At 42.8% G+C, this 20,701-nt stretch overlaps 1 protein-coding gene across 1 annotated transcript in view; it reads left to right on the forward strand.

Moving 5' to 3' along the window:
• Positions 1–20,701, forward strand: part of UST (uronyl 2-sulfotransferase) — a 294,007-nt gene that overhangs the window by 105,326 nt on the left and 167,980 nt on the right. Inside the window, exon 2 of the mRNA XM_081251041.1 lies at positions 6,201–6,244. Within this exon, the coding sequence (XP_081107167.1) occupies positions 6,201–6,244 (44 nt within the window). The remainder of the gene's footprint in view (positions 1–6,200; positions 6,245–20,701) is intronic.

The following is a 20,701-nucleotide window of genomic DNA, read 5'->3' on the forward strand; positions in this document are numbered from 1 at the left end:
AAAATTGACAGTGTAGAGGCGGCTTTTTTTGACATTGACACTAATGCATGTTATGGTTTCTATAAGAGGAATTCGAATTCAAACAGCTTCATTCTTCAGGGACCAATTCAGACAAAAATAGATCTGCTAATGCACGACTTAGAGTCAAGAATAAATTACATCCCCTGAAGGGTCCGTAAATTCATTTGCGCATCGCTAAAGGTACTTCAGACAATTGGGAAAGAAGTTTTGTATGTTTTGGAGGACATATCAAGCCGATATTGGAAAGTAATAGAAAATATCAAATAGTTATTTTATAGTAATATTCATTCTTGATACGATAAACTATTCCCCTGGCCTGAGGATTCTCTTTGATTTCCTCAATAATAAATAATATTACAAACTTGAATATGAAGGATACAATTGGGTAATATAAGATGAGGAAGTAGCTACCACTCACTGAGGGCTTAATATGTGCCAGGCAGGCACTATGCTAAGTGCTTTATACATGTCGTTTCATTTTCATAACAACCCTATTACTTAGGTGCTATTATTAATGTCCTCAGTTGCAAATGGGGAGATTAACCCTCAGGGACATTTAGTGATATTTCCAAGGTCACTCAACCAGTGAGGGGTAGAACTGACATTTGAATCCAGGGCTCTTTGTTCTGGCTCCTACAGTAATCCCTCGGCCACCCCTGGGCTTCTGGCCCTGTTACCAGTGATGGTCACTTCTATTAACAGTGTCTTCCTGAACCCATGAAATGATCCCCCTGGGGCTCCTTTCGACTCTTCCTCTAACCTAAGAGTGACTGTTGCCACTTAAAGTACAGGGCACATTGATAACTCTAGTCAGTAGGCCTTCAGTGTCAGTGTTTTCATGTCAGTGCTTCTGGCAGTTTCTTCTTTATCTGGTTGTGCTGGTCTCTGTTGGATTCACATGGGCGTGGCAGTGGGCTCCTCTGTGTCGGCCAGGTCCCCTCACCTCCGCTTCACTCCAGGCCCCCAACCTGGAAAGACAGGTAGCCTCAGTGGGCGTGGACCAGCCAGTGTCTGTGCTTCAGATTTTCTAGAGGCTTTTTCCTTTTAGATCTTTGTGGTCCCTCAAGGTGTGTGTAGGGAACAAGCATGGGTGTCTCTCAGACCGATGGAACACCCCCTATTTGTTAAGTCAAGTGGGGTCTGGAGAGGCTCTGGGCAGAGGGAGAATTATGCGCTTATCTCCTTTTTTACCATGAAACAGGAGGGTCAGCAGAACAATATGTGTGAACAGGAACGTATTTGTGCAGGAACAAATATGTTCTGAAAGTGTAAGCTCAGAAAATTATTCTTCAAAAGATCTGTGGAGTCCCAGAAAGGTCTGGGCAACCCATGTGGTTTAAAGTGTAATCTCTGTGCCTAGAGCCGGCCCAGCCCCCTGGAGCAGGTGCTAACTGGAACTGCCAGGTCGATCCTTCTGTGATCATGAGCGTTCTCCTTTGACGGGAAACTCATGTTGTGTAATCTCTCACCAGACATGATGGAGGTGACCTCTGATTAAGATCCGCCTGAATAAGTTCTGTTACTTTTTATTTCTGGAAAATGAGATTCAGCCTGAATTAAGAACTTTAATCTGTGTTTTTGTTTTTTTTTTTAGCTCAGTGAATCTCAGCCTTGGCCAGACATTAGAATTACCTGAAGGACTTGAGAAAATACCGATCGTCAAATGACTTGTCCCCAGATAATTGAATCAGAATAGCTAAGGCTAGCGCCTGGCATCCACATTCCTTAAAAATTATTGTAGGCAGTGGAATGTGCAGGGGGTGTGGAAGACTACTGAGCTGGGAGGATGGAGAGGCAGTGAAGGGGCGACCTTGCCCTGCTGCTGCTACTCAGCACAGCTCGTACTGCTGCAGCTTACTAGGTGCTTGGTATGTACAGGTATTGTTCTAGGCATTTTTCATAGAATGAGATTACCCTCATGTCCTCCTTACAGGGACCTATGAGCTTATTTCATTTCTCCAGATATGTAGACGGGAAACTTTGAGGAGGTAAAGCAATTTATTCAGAATGAAATGACACTTCTTGGCGATATGCTCTGCTATGAAAGTGAGACTTAACCTGTTCATCTAGGTACACTATATCTGGTTTTTCATATCATTGCTCTAGTAAGTGCACAAACAGTAACTCCCATGTGCTTGGACTTAACATCTTTGCACATTCACATATGACCTTTCATGTTCTATTAACAGCCTCGCTGGGAGGTCTGCACCAGGAAGAGCTAGGTGGGCAGGGCGAGATTTAGAATGTGTTAAAATTTAGTCTGAGATCACTTGCCTTCTAGGGAGGGCATTTTAAAAACCATTAAACCACGAGTCTTTTGTTGGTGGTGGTTTTGGTGTATAACTCGATCAGTTTTAACCCATGGATAGAGCCATGTAACCACTACCACCATCAGGATATAGACCAGTGCATAGAGCTCAGAGGGCTGGAGTGTTGCTTCAGATCAGTAACCATTCTGCCTCCTGCACCCACCTAAGCAGATTCCACAAGCTTGATGTTCTGTAAGAGGTTTATCTCCATGTCAGCCAGAGCTAGTGATTTCTTGGCAGTTTGGAGACAGGCCCTTCTGAAAGTTTGACTGATGGTAGGAGTGGACCCATGTGGGGTGCATGCCTTTCTTTTTTTTTTAACTTGACAAGATACTGTAATCCTTGATCCCCAAAGGAAGGACTTGAGACATGAAGAGGAGGCTGAAATCAGAGCTCTAACGGTGTAGGTTAGTTTCTGGAAAGAAATGAAATGATACACCCCTCCAGGCCTCCAAAAATTACAGGGATCGGGGACTGAGGTATCAAAAGTGGACATTCGCAGGGCAGTGGAGAGGGGTGGCAGGTAAGCATTTGTCCTCTGTCCTGGCCCCAGACCCTCGTCAGCCCTCCTCCGCCTTTTCTTTTCGAATTTGCATTGTGAGCTCTAAGCTCAAAGGCTCCAAGGGCTGATCTCCCTTCCCCACCACTTGACACCTTCCATAGAATCCTCCCTGAGTTGGTGCAGCAAGAAGCCTCTTTGATGACTGGGAGCTCCTTTTGATAAGAGCGCTTGCTCATCCTTTGATCTCCACAGCCCACACGTTACCAACTTCAGGTTTGAAAATCCTGACAATCTTGTTTATTTTGCACTGGGAAAGTGTAAGACCCTAGGATGAAAAGCTCTGCCTAAATACCAAAAAATAACACAGTTATACCCTAAGAGAATAAAAACTTGCTGTCTCCAGCTAAAGAAATACTTTTCATTTGTGTAGCTTTGCTTTTCCCTTTTCGTGCCTCTGCTACAAGTGCGAGGCCCTTACAAGCCTCTGTGTTCTAATAAACCGCAGGAACACAGCTGTGGATGGGAGCTCAGGGATCTGCTGGTGGCGGTAACAATGGGGTCTATGGCACAAGTGCCAGCGCTGGTCAGCCCTGGTCCTTTCTTTGTGCAGAAAGAAGTGATGTTTTAGGATGAGGGAGGGAGGGATGGAGGGAGGAAGGGAGAGAGGGAAGGAAGGAAGAGCTGAGAAAGCAGGGACATGTGCCCTGAGCCTGAGTGAAGGGGTTGGGAAAGAGCTTTTTCTGGTAGAGAAAGGAACCCATTCAAAAGGTGCCTAGGGCTTCCCTGGTGGCGCAGTGGTTGAGAGTCCGCCTGCCGATCCAGGGGACACGGGTTCGTGCCCTGGTCCGGGAAGATCCGACATGCCGCGGAGCTGCTGGGCCCGTGAGCCAAGGCCGCTGAGCCTGCGCGTCCGGAGCCTGTGCTCCGCAACGGGAGAGGCCACGGCAGTGAGAGGCCCGCGTACCGCAGAAAAAAAAAAGGCCCCTAGCTGACAACAGATTGGCAGTTCTGGAGCAGAGGGAGGGCTGTTGTGCTGGTGTCAGGTGTGGCAGGGGGCGGGGCCTCAGTCATGCAGGGTTAGACACCATGGTAAGGAATTGATTATTTTGTTCTTAGAGAAATAGATTTTAAGCAGAGGGCCAACATGGCCAGATTAATAAGGTTAAAAGATCCCTCTGGTTGCTGTGTGGTAAGGGAGAAAATTGGCGATCAGCGAAGAGAGGGCTCTCGCAGGTGGCCCAGAGGGGTTGGTTAGAAGTGGTCTGATTTGAGAAATATCTTGAAGGCCGAGCCAACAGGACTTGCAAATGGGTTGGTACGGATGGGGTAAGGGAAAGGGATGGATCAAGGATGACTCTGGGCTTTGGAGCCTGTTGGGGAAGGGATGTGTTGTGTAACCTGATGAAGAAGACAGGAGAGACAGCGATTTGGGGGATGGAATAGGAGCAGATAAAGAGTTCTTTCTGGACGGTGAGGTGTGAGATGCCTGCAGACACCCAAGCATCCAAGCTGAGGTGCTAAGGAGTCAGGGGATACCCATGTCTGGAGTTTGAGGTAGCGGTCAGGCATTGAAATCATTCCTTTTAAGGAGTCCCTGGGAACTTTGGTTTATGGAAACTTTTACTAGTTTAGAAACATTTAGTTGTTTGAGCTCCCTTTGATTCCTGGGATGAATACCTGGAGAACATGCTGGAGTGTGTTGGGATTTCTCGCATCCCTCCTGGGGAAGACGCGTTCACACGGTGAGCAGACAGGACCCTCTGCAGCTATCCTGGCTGCGTTATGGTGGAATTCATTCTGAGGCTTTCTCTAGACTTAGGCAACCATTTTTCTGAATTCTTGACCTCACGTCCTCTTTACTAAGTCAGAGATAGATCGACTTCCTATTCATGTGTGTTCCCAGTGGAGTGCAGCACAATAATTAAGAACTACAAATTGTTCATCATGTTCACATTTCATAGGTTACTGAAAATAACCCAATCACGAGCATTCCAGGTGTTTGTGTGTGAGTGTCTTGTACATGAAAATTGGACCCCATTTTCCCTCTGCCTTACACAGACAGCCAGAGTACAGTCATTGCGCACATCATGTGGGTGATAAATCAGAAGACTATGAAGAAAAAGGGGTTGGATGAGGCCTCAGTATGGGAAAAAAATCTATAAGCCAAAATCCACTTATTTATTACGTTTGGATAAGTTTCCCCACTTGAACTGTCCCTGGCTTAAACTCTGTTTCCCTTTTTTATTCCTATTTCTTAAGTTACTTTGCTCTCTCCCGAAAAAGCACCTTTCATTGACCTTATTCCCTAATCTACTGTCTTCTATAAGCCTCCTTTTGCTTTCAATATTTCCCACATTTTGCTCTGTTAGAAAGTCTGGTCATCTTCACTTTCCCCTAAACTCACCACATCATTGGCTCCCCTACACGATCAAACTCAAACGTGTGGCCAGCTGGTAATATTGCTGACGCCCAGGCTGCACAAAAGCTGGAGATGGCAACACTCCAGGTGGGCTTTTCAGATGAGCAGATGCCCGAGCACCTTCTGGAAAAACCAGTCTTCCCTCCTCTCTGCAGCTTAACAGCTGTGTGACTGCCAGCAAACTACTGGATTTCTCCAGGCCTCTATTCTCTTCTTTGTAAATAGGGGTAATTCTAACTGACCTCTGATATGTGAATTAAGTGAATAAATACCTGTAAAACACTTAGCAGAGAAGGAATCCAATAAGCTTTAGTTCCGGTCGGAATCCCCCTGAGTCTTTATTCATCAGGAGACAATAACCACGCACTCTGAAAACACACATGCCACTAAGTGGCTATTAGGGAAGACAAATCAAGCTTCGGAAGCAAGCTAGACTGAAAAGATGAAGGGAAATTGACAATCAAGACAAAGTGGAGAAACAATGCAGTGGTTCTCAAAGTGCGGTTTCAGGACCCGTAGCCTCAGCAGCATTTGGGAGCTTGATAGAAATGCAAATTCTCAGAGCTACTGAATCAGACCCTCAGGGCCGGGCAGTCTGTGTTTTAGCAAGCTCTGCAGGTAATTCTGATACACGCTGAAGTTTGAGAACCACTGGTCTAAAGTAAACTCAACAGATATTGGGTGGAGAATGATGGTGCATGTTTCTGCATGTGTATGTCCGTGTGCATACGTACTCACATGGGTAGACTGTTTGTAACTGCTGAAACTGTTAACCAAGCCTGGTAGTATCAGCAAAGTCCCACCAAACTGGAGATCAATTACCCATTTTCCTTTGGGACTTTTGTCTGAATAGAAATATATCTAGAGTACTTATTTTCAATGACTTTGCACTAAATTCATTTGGGGTTTAAGACTATTAATTCATCAACATTTTCTTCTTTTTTCCTAGGAAATTCCACTTACTTAGATGACCATGGACCCCCTCCTAGTAAGGTAAGACCTTTGCTTGTGGTATAAATCCCCTTTTCCTTTTCTCAGTACCTACCGCCTTCAATAACCCCAACCAGATCCCTCTGGGCCCTGAATTGTTCACAAGAAAATAGTAGGTAGCAGATGTCAAGTTAATCTTTGACTAACAGTGGGTGGAAAAAGGAAGCACACAAAGATAGCCTAAATGGTGAGGGAGCAAGAGGCATCATTTCATCAGGAGCTGAAGCTATCCCAGGCACTGGAGCCTCAAGCTGACTTCAGACTTTTGGTTGCTTCTCCTGTTTGCTGCCTTCTTTGCCTTTACTCTCCATGTTGGGCTGTGATGTGATGTCCACAACCCAGCCTCCTCATGTCTTCATGCTTTGGGCTAGCCTAACCTCTGCCCCTTTCTCCATGGCCTGCCTTACTTGGGATACTCCAGGCAAGGCTCAGCCCTCTGGAACCGGCCTTCTCTGCCAGTGCTCTTGCAAGTCTGCCGTGGCCTGGCCTGTACAATCACTTTTGTTCTTAGCAGCAATTTTGGTCTGACTTTTAAGGGTCAGAACAGTCCAGTGAAGTATTAGTGGAGTTCCCCCCGCCGCTCTCTACTTTTATGAGTGCAATGAAAACCAAATATCAATCTACTGAAAAATGAGGAAAAATACAGACACTCTTTGACCACTTAAGGTGATGCCTGCAAAGTGCGGTTGTACGTACACAGTGAAAAGATAATCAGCCAGTAACCTTAGAGGTTGGAAATTTACCCTAAAGTTGGCTTTTGCATTTGTGGGGTTTGAAGAAGAACTCCACCACATTTAAGACCATGAGCTTTGGAATAAGGTATTTCTGGGTTCATCTCGGGCTCTACCACTATCAATATATGACATTAGACCAATTACTTAATATTTCAAGCCTCAATTTTTTGATGTACAAGGTGGGGTTAAAAATATGACCCACAGTACAGGACATGTAAAAAGATTGAACGAGCTGATATATGAAAAGCACTCAGCACCCGGCATGTGATAAGCATTAAATAAACGGTGGAGGGCTTCCCTGGTGGCGCAGTGGTTGGGAATCTGCCTGCTAATGCAGGGGAAAACAGGTTCGAGCCCTGGTCTGGGAAGATCCCACATGCCACGGAGCAACTAGGCCCGTGAGCCACAACTACTGAGCCTGCGCGTCTGGAGCCTGTGCTCCGCAACAAGAGAGGCCGCGATAGTGAGAGGCCCGCGCACCGCGATGAAGAGTGGCCCCTGCTTGCCACAACTAGAGAAAGTCCTTGCACAGAAACGAAGACCCAACACAGCCAAAAACAAAAATTAATAAATTAAAAGAAGGCTCAACATTTAAAAAAATATATATATGACCCACAGTACAAGACATGTAAAAAGATTGAACGAGCTGATATATGAAAAGCACTCAGCACCCAGCATGTGATAAGCATTAAATAAACGGTGGAGGGCTTCCCTGGTGGCACAGTGGTTGAGAGTCCATCTGCCGATGCAGGGGACGTGGGCTCGTGCCCCGGTCAGGGAGGATCCCACATGCCGCGGAGCGGCTGGGCCCATGAGCCGTGGCCGCTGAGCCTGCACGTCCGGAGCCTGTGCTCCACAACGGGAGAGGCCACAACAGTGAGAGGCCCGTGTACCACAAAAATAAAATAAAATAAAATAAAAAATAAATAAATAAAATAAAATAAACAGTGGATAGTGTTAACTAGACTGGAATAGCATTAAGATTATTGACGAATGGTACAGTGGTATTTATCACAGTGGTGAGAGATTTACCACTTGGCCCACTGCATATGTATTGAGTGCCTGCGATGCTGCAGGCACTAGGAATACAAATATGAAATAAAACAAGAATAACCACAGGTAGCCCCTACCCAGGGGAAACAAAGGAATATAGAGGATTAGACACCATCTGAGGATAAGGACTGCATCTAGTTCATCTCAGCATCCTCACATCCTTGCATTAGCCTCGACACACAGAGAGGCACATTGTGACTATTCATTAATTCTCACTGAACCGAACCATGGAATCCAGAGCTGGAATCTGAATCAGGTCTCCTGGCTCCCATCCCAGGTTCTTCCCACTAGGCCAGTATTCTCAAACTTTAGGTTGCACCAGGATTTCCTGGGGGCTTGTTAAAACATGGATTGCTGGGCCCAGACCCCTGAGTGTCTGATGCAGTAGGTCCAGGGTGGGACTTGAGAATTTGCATTTTTAACAAGCTCCCAAGCGATGCTGATTATCTGGGAGTGGAGTGGCAAAAACACTCAACTTTCTAAGCAGTAGCCAAAATAATAAGAAGAATATAAAAATGGGTAAAAATAATATCGGTATGTTAACATCTTTCATCCATGCTTATTACTTCTGGCGGGGTGTAAACGAATCCCAGAAGTGATGAGGTCAGGGTTCCAGATGAAGGTCCCTTAAGTGTCCCCCGAGGTGAAGCCTCGGTTATGTAAATCTACAGACCACTGGTGTATTCAGGGACATGGTGGCACCCACGGGATAAGGACTCACGTGTGTGGCCTCCGGAATGAACCCTCAGCCTGGCAGTGAGAAGCAAGATGGAGTCCAGATCCACAGTTTTCCTATTTGTTTAGCACTCAGAAGTAACTTTTTGATGCCAAGATCGAAAGAGCTGTGATCTAGATGAAATAAGGTTTTAAACCCTGAAAATGTACGGACTGAGGTTTACAGGCAAGTTCTCATTTTATGAGAAGATTCAGTTCCACAAGTTTCACATTCCACAAGTAATAGCCATTTAGGGAATGGGGTGTGTGTCACACAGCACATCCAGAGCCCGGGTCTTCATTCTCTCCAGTATTTTCATGAAAAAGAACCAAATGCCTCTGACTTTTACTTGTTTTTTCAAATCTACTTTAACCTCACAGCTCACCCCAGTTTTTGATCTAAGTCATTATCTAAAGGCGGATGTTAATATTTTCTTTCGTCGACCACTTTTTACGACCGCTTTGTGTGTACATAAAATTTAGCGGTTTAAGGTTAGAACCCTACAGAGACTGACATGGAGATCTCAATTGAATGAATTGGAAAGATATGCTTGGGTACAAAAACAGGCATGAAACAGCAGTATAGTGTGATCTTATGTCTTAAAAACTTGTGTGCATATGTACGTGTGTGTACAGAGAGAAGCCTGGAAGGATAATGATGTTTACTCCAGATGGTGAGACTTCAGGAGGTTTTTATTCATTTCCTTATTTTCTGTGTAAATTTGAGTTTATTAAAGTAATACTTGCTCAATCTAAAAATCAGGGTGTGTGCGGTGGTGGTGGTGGGGAACTACTGTGTTAGAGAAGATTAAAGTTGGGCTGAAAAGCCTGAGGTGCTCTGGCCTCTGCAGCATCACCCTGTGGTTCCGTCCACCACCACCACCACCCCCCCGCCCACCCAGAGCAGCCTGACCTCTGGAGGTGATGTCTTCTCCTTCCTGGCTTCACTTCACCTAGGATGTGGGTCCCTGATGTGAGCTGCTGGCATCGGCAATGATAAATTCTGGAGGTAGCAGATAGAAAACAGTTACTATTTCACATATGTTGGGTTCCCAGATCCGATAGGTAAGGAGAGCTGGTCTAAGCAGCTCAAGGAAAATGAAATCACTATCCATCGCTGATGTCTACCGTTTCCTATGTGGCAAGCACTCTGCTAAGCACTTTGCATGGAAGTTTAGTCTCTATAAGACCCTATAGAAGAGGAAGTAATTATTTAACCATTATTTTACTGATGAGGGAACCGGATCTTAGAGAGGCCGGGTAACTTGCCAGAGGTCATGCACTACTAAGAACTAGACGTGGGGGCTTCCCTGGTGGCGCAGTGGTTGAGAGTCCGCCTGCCGATGCAGGGGACGCGGGTTCGTGCCCCGGTCTGGGAAGATCCCACATGCCGCGGAGCGGCTGGGCCCGTGAGCCATGGCCGCTGAGCCTGCACATCCGGAGCCTGTGCTCCGCAACGGGAGAGGCCACAACAGTGAGAGGCCCGCATACCGCAAAAAAAAAAAAAAAGAACTGGACTTGGGATCCCAGCCCAAGGCTGTGTATGTAGCTCCAAGGTTCACGCTTTTAACCATTCCAAGATTACTAATTTAATATAAAGACAACAATTTTTTACCTTATTTCTGGAGTTTTAGCCTTTTATATAAGTTCTCTGGTACTTTAACTACTACAGTACACAAAGTCTCAGTATAATACCAGAAAAAAAAATAGTCATCACCATTTACTGTTGGGTCCAATGGACCTTTTTAACTTTTTAAAAATATCAATCCAGAGATGTTTTTTCATCTTTTTCTTTCTAATCACCTTTCTATACATACCCACCTTCGGCATTTGTTCATTTACATACTGTATACAGAGTAAATTTTGGTGTACAAACATCATCAAAAGTGAAAGAAGACTGTCCCACATGCATTTAGCAAAATGGGATGGTCTAGGTTCTTGTTGCAAAATAATGTTTGATGAAGTCCTTCCCCTGGACGACTAACTGCATGGGAATACCATATTTTCTTTTTGTCCTTAGAAAAAAATATTGTTCCCTCATAGACTCTTGAATTTGAGAGAATTAATCAAGAATATCATCATTGGAAGACTCATGGTCTGAGGTTTCACTTTCATGATTAATTTCATTTAATCATCATCATCAGGGTCTTGAGTGTTGCTCTCTGACTCTAAGCATTTGTCTCTGATTCTTCTAATGCCTGGGAAACCTCTCCTTCCGTCGATTTTCTTCTCTTTGTCATTATGGGCAGGAATGAAACATTCTGAATCTCCACTCTGGTCAATGAAAGTTAAAAGCAGGGAATTCCCTGGTGGCCAGTGGTTAAGACTCCACGCTTCCACTGCAGGGGTCCCGGGTTCAATCCCTGGTCGGGGAACTAAGATCCCGCAACCCGTGCGGTATGGCCAAAAAATAAATAAATAAATAATAAAATTAAAAAAGAAAAGAAAGTTAAACATGAACTACAAAGATGGTATCTCCAGTCTTCTGCGATATCTTTTGTAAAGATGATGTAACACTTTAGGCAGCACAATAAAATATGAAGAGTCATGAAATAGTGACAATTTATTTCCCTAATGAATCGTTCTAAGCCTACACTGTTCAGTACAGTAGCCATCAGGCTCACGTAGCTATTTAAATTCATTAAAATTCAAAAAATAAAAATTCACTTTTTCAGTTGCCCTAGCCACATATCAAATTCTTTGTAGCCATGTGCGACTAGTGCTACTGTATTGAACAACACAGAATAAAACATTTCAGTCATCACTGAACAGCAGTGTAGTTCTAAGCTATTCTATCATCCTTCCATTTTTCTGTTACTTTAGTCTTTTTAAAGCATAGTTGGGAGTAATTAATGCATAACTGGTAGGTAATTATTTTAAGATGATGAACTAGCAAAGCATTTCAAGATACAGGAAAAGTAAAATCATTAAGATTCCATAATGGATCTTAAATTTTTAAAAGAGGCTAGTAGATCCTATTACATGGTAATTATATTACATACTATATATTATTATTATATAATTATAATTCTATTATATGGACCTATTATATGGTAATTACAAGGTAGGATGAGTTTTATTCTCTTTATTTATTTTATTTTATTTTTTTTAAAGCCTACTAACTTATTTATTTATTTATTTATTTTAGTTTTGGCTGTGTTGGGTCTTTGTTTCTGTGCGAGGGCTCTCTCTAGTTGCGGCGAGCGGGGGCCACTCTTCATTGCGGTGCGCGGGCCTTTCACTGTCGCGGCCTCTCCTGTTGCGGAGCACAGGCTCCAGACACGCAGGCTCAGTAGTTGTGGCTCACGGGCCCAGCCGCTCCGCGGCACGCGGGATCCTCCCAGACCAGGGCCCGAACCCGTTTCCCCTGCATCGGCAGGCGGACTCCCAACCATTGCGCCACCAGGGAAGCCCTATTCTCTTTATTTTAATTCTCTTTATTTTATTCTCTTTGGAACATCTCTAAGAAAGAATAAAGTCAAGAAATATTAATCCATACACATGGTTAGAACTGCTCAAAAAAAAGCCCCAAAAACCTAAAACACTAAAATTGAGTCCGGGGAATCCTGATGGTATACTGAGGGTTAAGATGTATTACTGATGTCTACACTTGTATGCAAATGTATTTTGACATATAATACTTATACGTTATTTTTGCATATAAAGTGATGTGCTAGGTAATTTAGTATTCAAAATTCTATTTTTAAAGGGATGCATTAGAAGAGGGTTTACAATTTATTATGCTGGGAAACCTCCAAATGAATAAGTGGTAATGCTAATTGAGGTGACATTTATATGCACCTAGCAGTGTCTGGCAATGAACGATTGTTCATTAAAGGTTAGTCCTTCTTCTCCACCCCCCAGAAGCTAATTTCCCTTTAGTATCAATCAATTAATGAGTGACTATTTTGTGCTAGGGATCAGGAGGACGTGATAAAACTTGAAAATAATCCCCTGCTGTCTAATACTTTATAATCTAGTTGCATTTTAAGGTTTCATAGAGGCAAAGACTATGGGAGCACATGATTCTGCGGTGGATGTATTCTTTAGTCTAAATGACTGTATACAGACAACCATTCATTCATTGAGCCGTTAACTATGCCCCAAATTTGTGTTGGGCTCTGTGCTAGGCGCTGAGGCTATAAGACTGCAAAAAGCACAGTCCCTGCCCTCAGGAGTTCAGAGTCTAGTGGGAAGGACCGGCTAGCAAACAGGCCCACTCTAATACATTAAGTAGGTGGCTAGTCGCTATGATAAGGGTGAACCCAGGAGGCTCTGCCTGACCTTCCTTCCAAGTGAGAGTCCTGAAAATGGAATAAGATGAACGAACCAAGTCAAAGAGTCTGGTATGGATGAGGTGAGGAGGAACAGGCCTCGTTTCTGGGATTTGAGGGGTGCTGGGTGGAAAATGGAGACATGAGCTGCTTTGAGGAGCTTGCCTTTAACAAGAAAGAGTGAAAAAAATGACAGCCTAGGAGATGGAGACCATGTTGGCATAACTGTATAGTAGAAAAATTTGACTAGTAGGAAAGGAGTGACAAATGACAAATTCAGTTCTGAATGGTGTTATGAATTGAATTGGGTCCCTCAAAAGACCTGGTGCAGTCCAAACCACCAGAATCTGTGAATGCAGTCTTCTTTGGAAATAGGCTCTTTGCAGATGTAATGAACATGAGGTCACATTGGGCCCTAAATCCATGTGACTGATGTCCTTATAAGAAGAGGGAAATTTGGACACAGAGACAGAGACACACAGGGAGAATGCCATGTGACGTTGGAGGCAGATTGGAGTTATGCTCTCACAAGCCAAGGAGCACCAATGATTGCTGGCAACCACCAGCATCTAGGAGACAGGCAGGGAACACATTGTCCCTGTGAGTCCCCAAGAAGGAATTCACCCTACTGACACCTCGATTTCAGACTTACGGCCTCCTGAACAGTGAGAGAATAAATTTCTGTTGCCTTAAGCTACCCAATTTGTGATTCTCTGTTATGGCAGCCCTAGAAAGTAATTCTACATTGAGTTTAATATCTTCAGTTACCAGGATAGCATTGCATTTTGCCCTGTTAGGCATTATTTGGTTTGACTTAATAAACATTGAAACGATCCTTAGATGTGTCTCATTGGGAAAATTTAAGTGCATTTTCATATTTTTTTCAACATTCATTACTACTCACATCTTCCCCCAACATTCCTTCTTCACTTTGTTAATTTTTTTCTTTGTAATTCCCATGCCTTAGTTATTTTATTATCCCCAGTATTCTCCCCAAATTCTTCTATTTGACATTTGTTTCTACTGTTCAAATTGTGTTTTTTAATATTCAAAAATCATTTTATATTACATCATATTTTTTTCTGGAAAGGATCTCAGCAACAATGCATTTAGGAAGTTACTTAAAGGAAACTTCCTATTTTCATAGGACCAGGGAGCTCTGAGAGCAAGAAGCTAAAATAGTACAGAAGTCCATTGCACTTCAAAAAATATGTCCCTATTTCTATCGGGGCTGTCTCAGCTGCCCTTTAACACCACAACCACTGAGTCCCTAAGAAAGACTGCATATTTGTTTAGGTTTGTTTTTACCTTTCAATAACTCCTTTCAACTTGGAGATACACTTGCTGAAAGAAGCTATTTTAATGTTTTCTACTGAAGAAACCATGTTTTTCATTCCCCACCTGGAGCCTACAAAGGAAAACCCACATATCTGGTAATCATAGTAGGTAAGTGACTTCCGGAGGATACTGGGAGTACAATTACTTTCAGGTGTCTTGGCCAAACATCAGCCAACTTGGAGAGGGTTTCGGCATCCAAAATTCCCCCTTTCCCTGAAGGCAGGATTGCTGAGCTTTATGTGCACCTACAGTCTCCTTTGGTCAGAATCACTTTTTACTTGGAAGAGTAGAGTTGAGATTCAAGAGAAACAGTAATTTCTTGTTTTTCTTCCCCCGAAACCTCCAAAGCTATTTTTCAGCGTATAGGCATGGCCATCCACCTTGCTTTCCTCTTGTCTGTGAGGACCTGCAAGAAGCAAATAAATCTCTGGCACAGAATTGGGCTGTGTGCTGGGCTTGCCTTGTCTGCCTGCTTCCATTCCCACAATTGCTGAAACCACTGCTGCTGAGAAAAGGGCCCCCCTTTTTGTCCTGCTGTAAATAGCATCGGATACGGTTAAAGACCCCCGTTATCTGGTTTTCTTTTGGGAAAAAAATCGGCATTCTCCCAGAAGTTTGTATCTTCTTATTTTTATCTAAGGCAGAAACACTGAAGTTTCTTTAGAGTCATTCTTGAATTATGAAATATTCCAGACACAAAAAATTAGGGAGACAAATAATACATATATGCCTGATATATCCAATGTGCCTGCCCCTTAGATTTCAAACACGTTACTCTTTTAACTTGCCAGATTCTTCATTTTGACTTTCATATTTACTCTTGGCGGCCAGGAGGTCGAGGAGCGTGGATTTTGCAGTTGGACCTCAGTTCAGATTCTAGCCACGTGCCTAGTTACCCCACAATAAAAACTTCACCTCTTTGAACTTCAGTTTTCTATTTCTAAAAGAGGATAGCTATATCCACCTCTTAGAGCTGTGCGGCTTAAATATGATAAATGGAAAGCACTTAGCATGATGCCAGACACAGGAGAGCTCCCAGCACTTGGTCCTTAGTACTATAGGTATTTCCTTTATACGGCCTTTTACAAATTCTGGTAGCTCACTTTGCTGTAATGTAGAGTAAGCCTCACTCCCAACCCCCAACCTTATTTTCTTTGGATTTTTGAAAGCAATTAATTACATGTTATTTGGCATCCCAGATACCATCTCTTAACTTACAGAAACTTTCAGGTCCTGTGGTTATCCCTTCTTTTATTCCCTGGGCTAGTTTAGCACACCAAGCAAGGCCTTCCACCATCCCCTTGCCATTTAGCTTTTCTTAAAGTGCATATTGTTCTCTGTGTCCACACCTGACCTTACCCAAAGTCCCTTTGACAAACTACAGAAGTGAAGCTGATTTTTCATTTTATGGACAAATCAATTGCACTGGGTAATAGGTTTGTGTTTAATGATTCATGGTAAATATATTAGGTTTAGAGAAAGAGAGAACTAGCAGGACGGAATGAGACAGAGAGTCAGGAATCAGTTTCACTCTGATGAGCATGACCTTTAAGGCATCCCTTCCACCCTCTCATTTTGTTGATCATTGCAAATGATAGGAAAATTAATGACTTGAGTATTTTATTTTTGAGTAACTCTTAAGAGTGTCTGAGCTCAGCGTGTGCTATAAAGAACTTCATGCTTTGGTATTTGGTTTAAGATGGGTAATCAATAGCTTAGAAGGTTAAAGAAAAATCAGCCTTACATAATCTTATCCTGAAGTCACCTGTATTCTTGCTTCACTCTTCCTTTGCACTCATCACAGTTCTCAACCATTAACGTGGAAGTCTTGGGCCCAGCTAGTGGCCTCTTGAGATTTCAACTTTCCGTGGAGATCTGTGTCCAAGTTCAGAGACGGTACTTATAAATTTATCAATTTTATGAGCATTTAATGTGTTCTCTTTTTCCCAAGAAGAACATAATAAATCCATTTCTTCTCCCACATATGTTTAGTGCTGTTAAACACATCTTCCACTTCTTTTTTTTAATTAAAAATTTTTTTGTAAAACCACAGATTTAAAAAGATGTGGTTTATGTAATTGTTCTTTTAGCATTTGCCCCACCACACTCCCCAAGGCCCAAGGGCCAGTTATCATTGATAAGATAGATGTTCTCCAAACCTTATCCAAACCAGCACCGGTTACAATCATGGACTTAGTAGTTGGATTTGGGCTGCCTTTAACAAAAAGGAAGGGCTTTAAATGAAGCATGAAATTTCAAAACTGCATATTGTTGTTGGAAAGCATATTTAATCAAGAAATTGCTTTAGTAAATTAAGAAAACCCATGCTGCCATTCTTTGGCAGGGTAACCGTTGGCCTTGCGATTTTCAAAGTTGTAGTAACTTAATCATCTTAGCAGTTCCCAATATAGTTAACTAATTCTTTTTATTTGTTTTATTTCTTCCTTGACCATCTGATCCGTTTTTTTTTGTTTTAAAAATTATACATGCTCCTATTTTTTTTTGATTTGGAAAGTACAGAAAATTATAGAGTAGCAGGAAAAAAAAAATCACCCATAATGCCACCACTCAGAGGCAAACCATAATGAAGAGTTTTTCCAAATCCTGTCCAGTCTTTAGACAATATTAAGAATATTAAAGTCTTATGTACCATTTGTTGCAAATAGTTTGCCAGTCCTTGTATGTGACCTTCTGCACGTACATAATGCACAGAGTTTAAAGCACCAAATGCCTCATTAGCTTACTGTGAAAAAGTGAACCCTGACCACACCCTTCCCCATTACTTTCTGCTCTTGAGAAACAACTATTAATACTTTCAACTCTTTTAACTGAGTCTTTAGTGCTCGTTTTCATATCTTTGAATAACTGGCTTATGTTACTTCCTCTTGGATTTCCCCGGCTTGAGGCATTGTCCACTGACATCCTTCTGTGAACAGAAGGATTTAGGTCTTTCACTGGAGCCCACCTGCCACCACACAAGCACTCTCCTCATTCCCCATCCTCTAAACTGGGTGTGTGTTATTTAGTGAGTCCTAAATCAGTATTCACTGTTTCTGTTGTTGACATGAGTAGATAATAAAATGGCAGCTGAGCCGTTACGATAACGTTTCCTTTCCTGTCCATCTTTTTGTTTTCTTTGTAACAAGTAATTGTCTTGTTTTGTACATTTATTTTCATGCTTTTCTGTGATCCCCGAGTTATCTCAAACTCTTCTCCAGTTGTGGAAATATCCTCTCAGTGCCTCCAAACACATTAGGTATTTTATCAATGTTGAGTTGCTGAAGTCCCTCCTGGGCCTTCTTGCCCGTTCCCTCTGGGTTGGTTGCGCTCAGCCTCCTGCTCAGATATGCCTTGGGAGCTCCCGTCACTCTCTTCTGTTTGCTCCCACTTCCTGCATCCCATGTTGTATTAGTTTCCTGTTGCTGCTATAACAACTTACTACAAACTTGGTGGCTTAAAACAATGCAAAAGTATTGCCTTATAGTTCTGGAGGTCAGAAGTCTGAAATGGGTCTCACTGGGCTAAAATCAAGGAGTCGGCGTGGCTCTTCTGGAAGCTCCAGGAGAGAATCCATTTCCTTGCCTTTTCCAGCTTCTAGAGACCACCTGCATTCTTTGGCTCATGGCTGCTTTCTCCAACTTCAAAACCAGCCTTATAGCATCTTCAAATCTCCGACTCTGTCTGTCTTCTCTCCCTCTTCCACTCATAAGGACCCTTGTGATTAAATTGGGCCCACTTGATTAATCCAGGATAATCTCCCCACCAAAAGATCTCTTTTTGTGATGTAAGATACCATATTCACAAATTCTGCAGGTTAGGACTTGGACATCCTCTGTGGGAGGGCCATTATTCTGCTTTCCATGCATATCTTTCTCTTTCCTCAGCCTACTGAGAAAAGGTGCATGGGATGGAAATTTTCTGAAATATTGCATTTCTGAAAATGTCTTTATTCTATACTTGATTAATTGTTTGACAGGATAAAATTCCAGATTGGGAATCTGTGTTAATCAGGATAGGCTAGAGTGATCCAAGATCTCAGTGGCTACATACATAAGAGTTTACATCTTGCTTATATAAGACCCTCAGTGAGTCCAGTGGGTCCACTGGTTCTTAGGGAAGCTCATTTTAGGAGTTCACAAAGGGATTTGGGCTGTTTCCAACTCATGGCTTCACCATCTCAACTTGGACCTTCATGTCACTGTGGCAGGGCGGACGGGAGCTGGGTGTGTGCATGAAGACTTCTCATTCCTTCATCCTGGAAATGACCTGTGTCACTTCTGTGAGCAGTCTGTTGGCCAGAACGGTCACAAGGCCCTGCTCAAGTGCAAGAGGGCTGAGAAATAGGGCACATGGGTGCTGTGAGCCTTGTGTCTCTGCCTCAAAATCATTTCCCCTCTGAATGTTAAGGTCCTTCTCCACTTTACTCTAGCTTCTGGTATTTCTATTGAGAAGGCTAACTGTTGGCCCATTATATGAAAATATAATCTGTCTCTTTTGCAGCCTTTTATTCCTAGTATTCTAAAATTTTACAATTTTGTGCCTAGTATGTGTCACTTTTCAGGTACTATTGTTGATACTCAGCGGACCTTTTGATCAGGAAACTGATATCCTTTTCTGGGATATTTGCTTGATTTTTCAAATCTATTTATTTATTTATTTATTTATGACTGCGTTGGGTCTTCACTGCTGAGTGCAGGCTTTCTCTCGTTGCAGCGAGCGGGGGCTACTCTTCGTTGCATCGTGCGGGCTTCTCATTGTGGTGGCTTCCCTTGTTGCAGAGCACGGGCTCTAGGCACGCAGGCTTCAGTAGTTGTGGCATGCGGGCTCAGTAGTTGTGGCACGTGGGCTCAGTAGTTGTGGCTCGCAGGCTGTAGAGCGCAGGCTCAGTGGTAGATGTGGCGCACGGGCTTAGTTGCTCCGTGGCATATGGGATCTTCCCGGACCAGGGCTTGAACCCGTATCTCCTGCATTGGCAGGTGGATTCTTAACCACTGCGCCACCAGGGAAGCCCTTGACTTTTTTCACTGATGATTTCTTCCTCTGCATTTTCTCTTTCTGTCTTTCTGGATCTCCTCTTATTTGGATGTTGAACCTCCAGGACTAGTTGTTTATATTTCTTATCTTTATCCCTCTTATTTTTTATTTTCTTTGTGTTTTTGCTCTACAATCTGGAAGAATTTCTCAACTTGGTCTTCCAACTTCTCTGTTGAGTTTCTTCTTCATTGTTCTCATATTTTTAATGGCCGAGAGCTTTGTTGTTATTCTTCTCTGAATGTTCTTTATTATAGCATTCTTAGGTTTCATAAAGGGCCTTTGCATTTCTTACAAAAGGTTCTTCCAAGATATTTTACCTTTTTGTGGTTGTTATTTTGAATGGAACATTTTTTCTACTATATCTTATTTTATGTTTTTCGGTATGCGGGCCTCTCACTGTTGTGGCCTCTCCCGTTGCGGAGCACAGGCTCCAGACGCACAGGCTCAGCGGCCACGGCTCACAGGCCCAGCCACTCCGCGGCATGTGGGATCTTCCCAGACCGGGGCACGAACCCATGTCCCCTGCATCGGCAGGCGGACTCTCAACCACTGTGCCACCAGGGAAACCCCTCTACTATATTTTAAATTGACTGTTGTAATACGGAAAAATTATTGATTTTGTGCATTATATATACTCATATTACTGAACTTTTTATTTCAATAGTTTTTCAATTCTTCCTCTTTTTCTTGATAGGGATTCATGTAACAGACAAACAATATTCATTTTATCTCCTTCTACCTAATTCTGTTTCAAGTTTTATAACATTATCCAGAATAATATTAAGTAATATAAAGTCCATGAGGGGGACTGGGTATTATCACCATGTCATCCACATTTATAAAATGTACCTGGCACACAGTAGCACTCAGTAAATATTTGTCAAATCAATGAATGGTGGTTATAAAAGCATCTCTGTTTTGTTTGAAATTTTAATGATAATGCTACAAGTGTTTTATTACTAAGTATAATTGTGACATTTAGCTGAAGATAGATATTCTTTATCATGTTAATGAAGTATTCTTAATTTTCTGGCTATTTAAGAATCATGTTCCCTTTGTGACTTGTGACCTTGCACTTAGAAACATGTGTTGAATTGAATTAATTCACTTTTATTTTAACGGGGGGAGATAGATATATTTGATAAGTATAAACAGGCACTTTTTATCAGTGTTTGATTTGTCTCATCTTTACGGATGACCTGGAAGAGGAAATGCTCAGAAAATCTCTGCTTTACAGGTACTCTAGTCTTTTGGGGGGAGTGGGGGTTGAGGGCTAGTACTAAACCACAGGACTATCTGCTAAGCCCAGTGTC

Source organism: Mesoplodon bidens (assembly GCF_964165515.1).
Source record: "Mesoplodon bidens genome assembly, chromosome: 12".
Classification (NCBI taxonomy): domain Eukaryota; kingdom Metazoa; phylum Chordata; class Mammalia; order Artiodactyla; family Ziphiidae; genus Mesoplodon; species Mesoplodon bidens.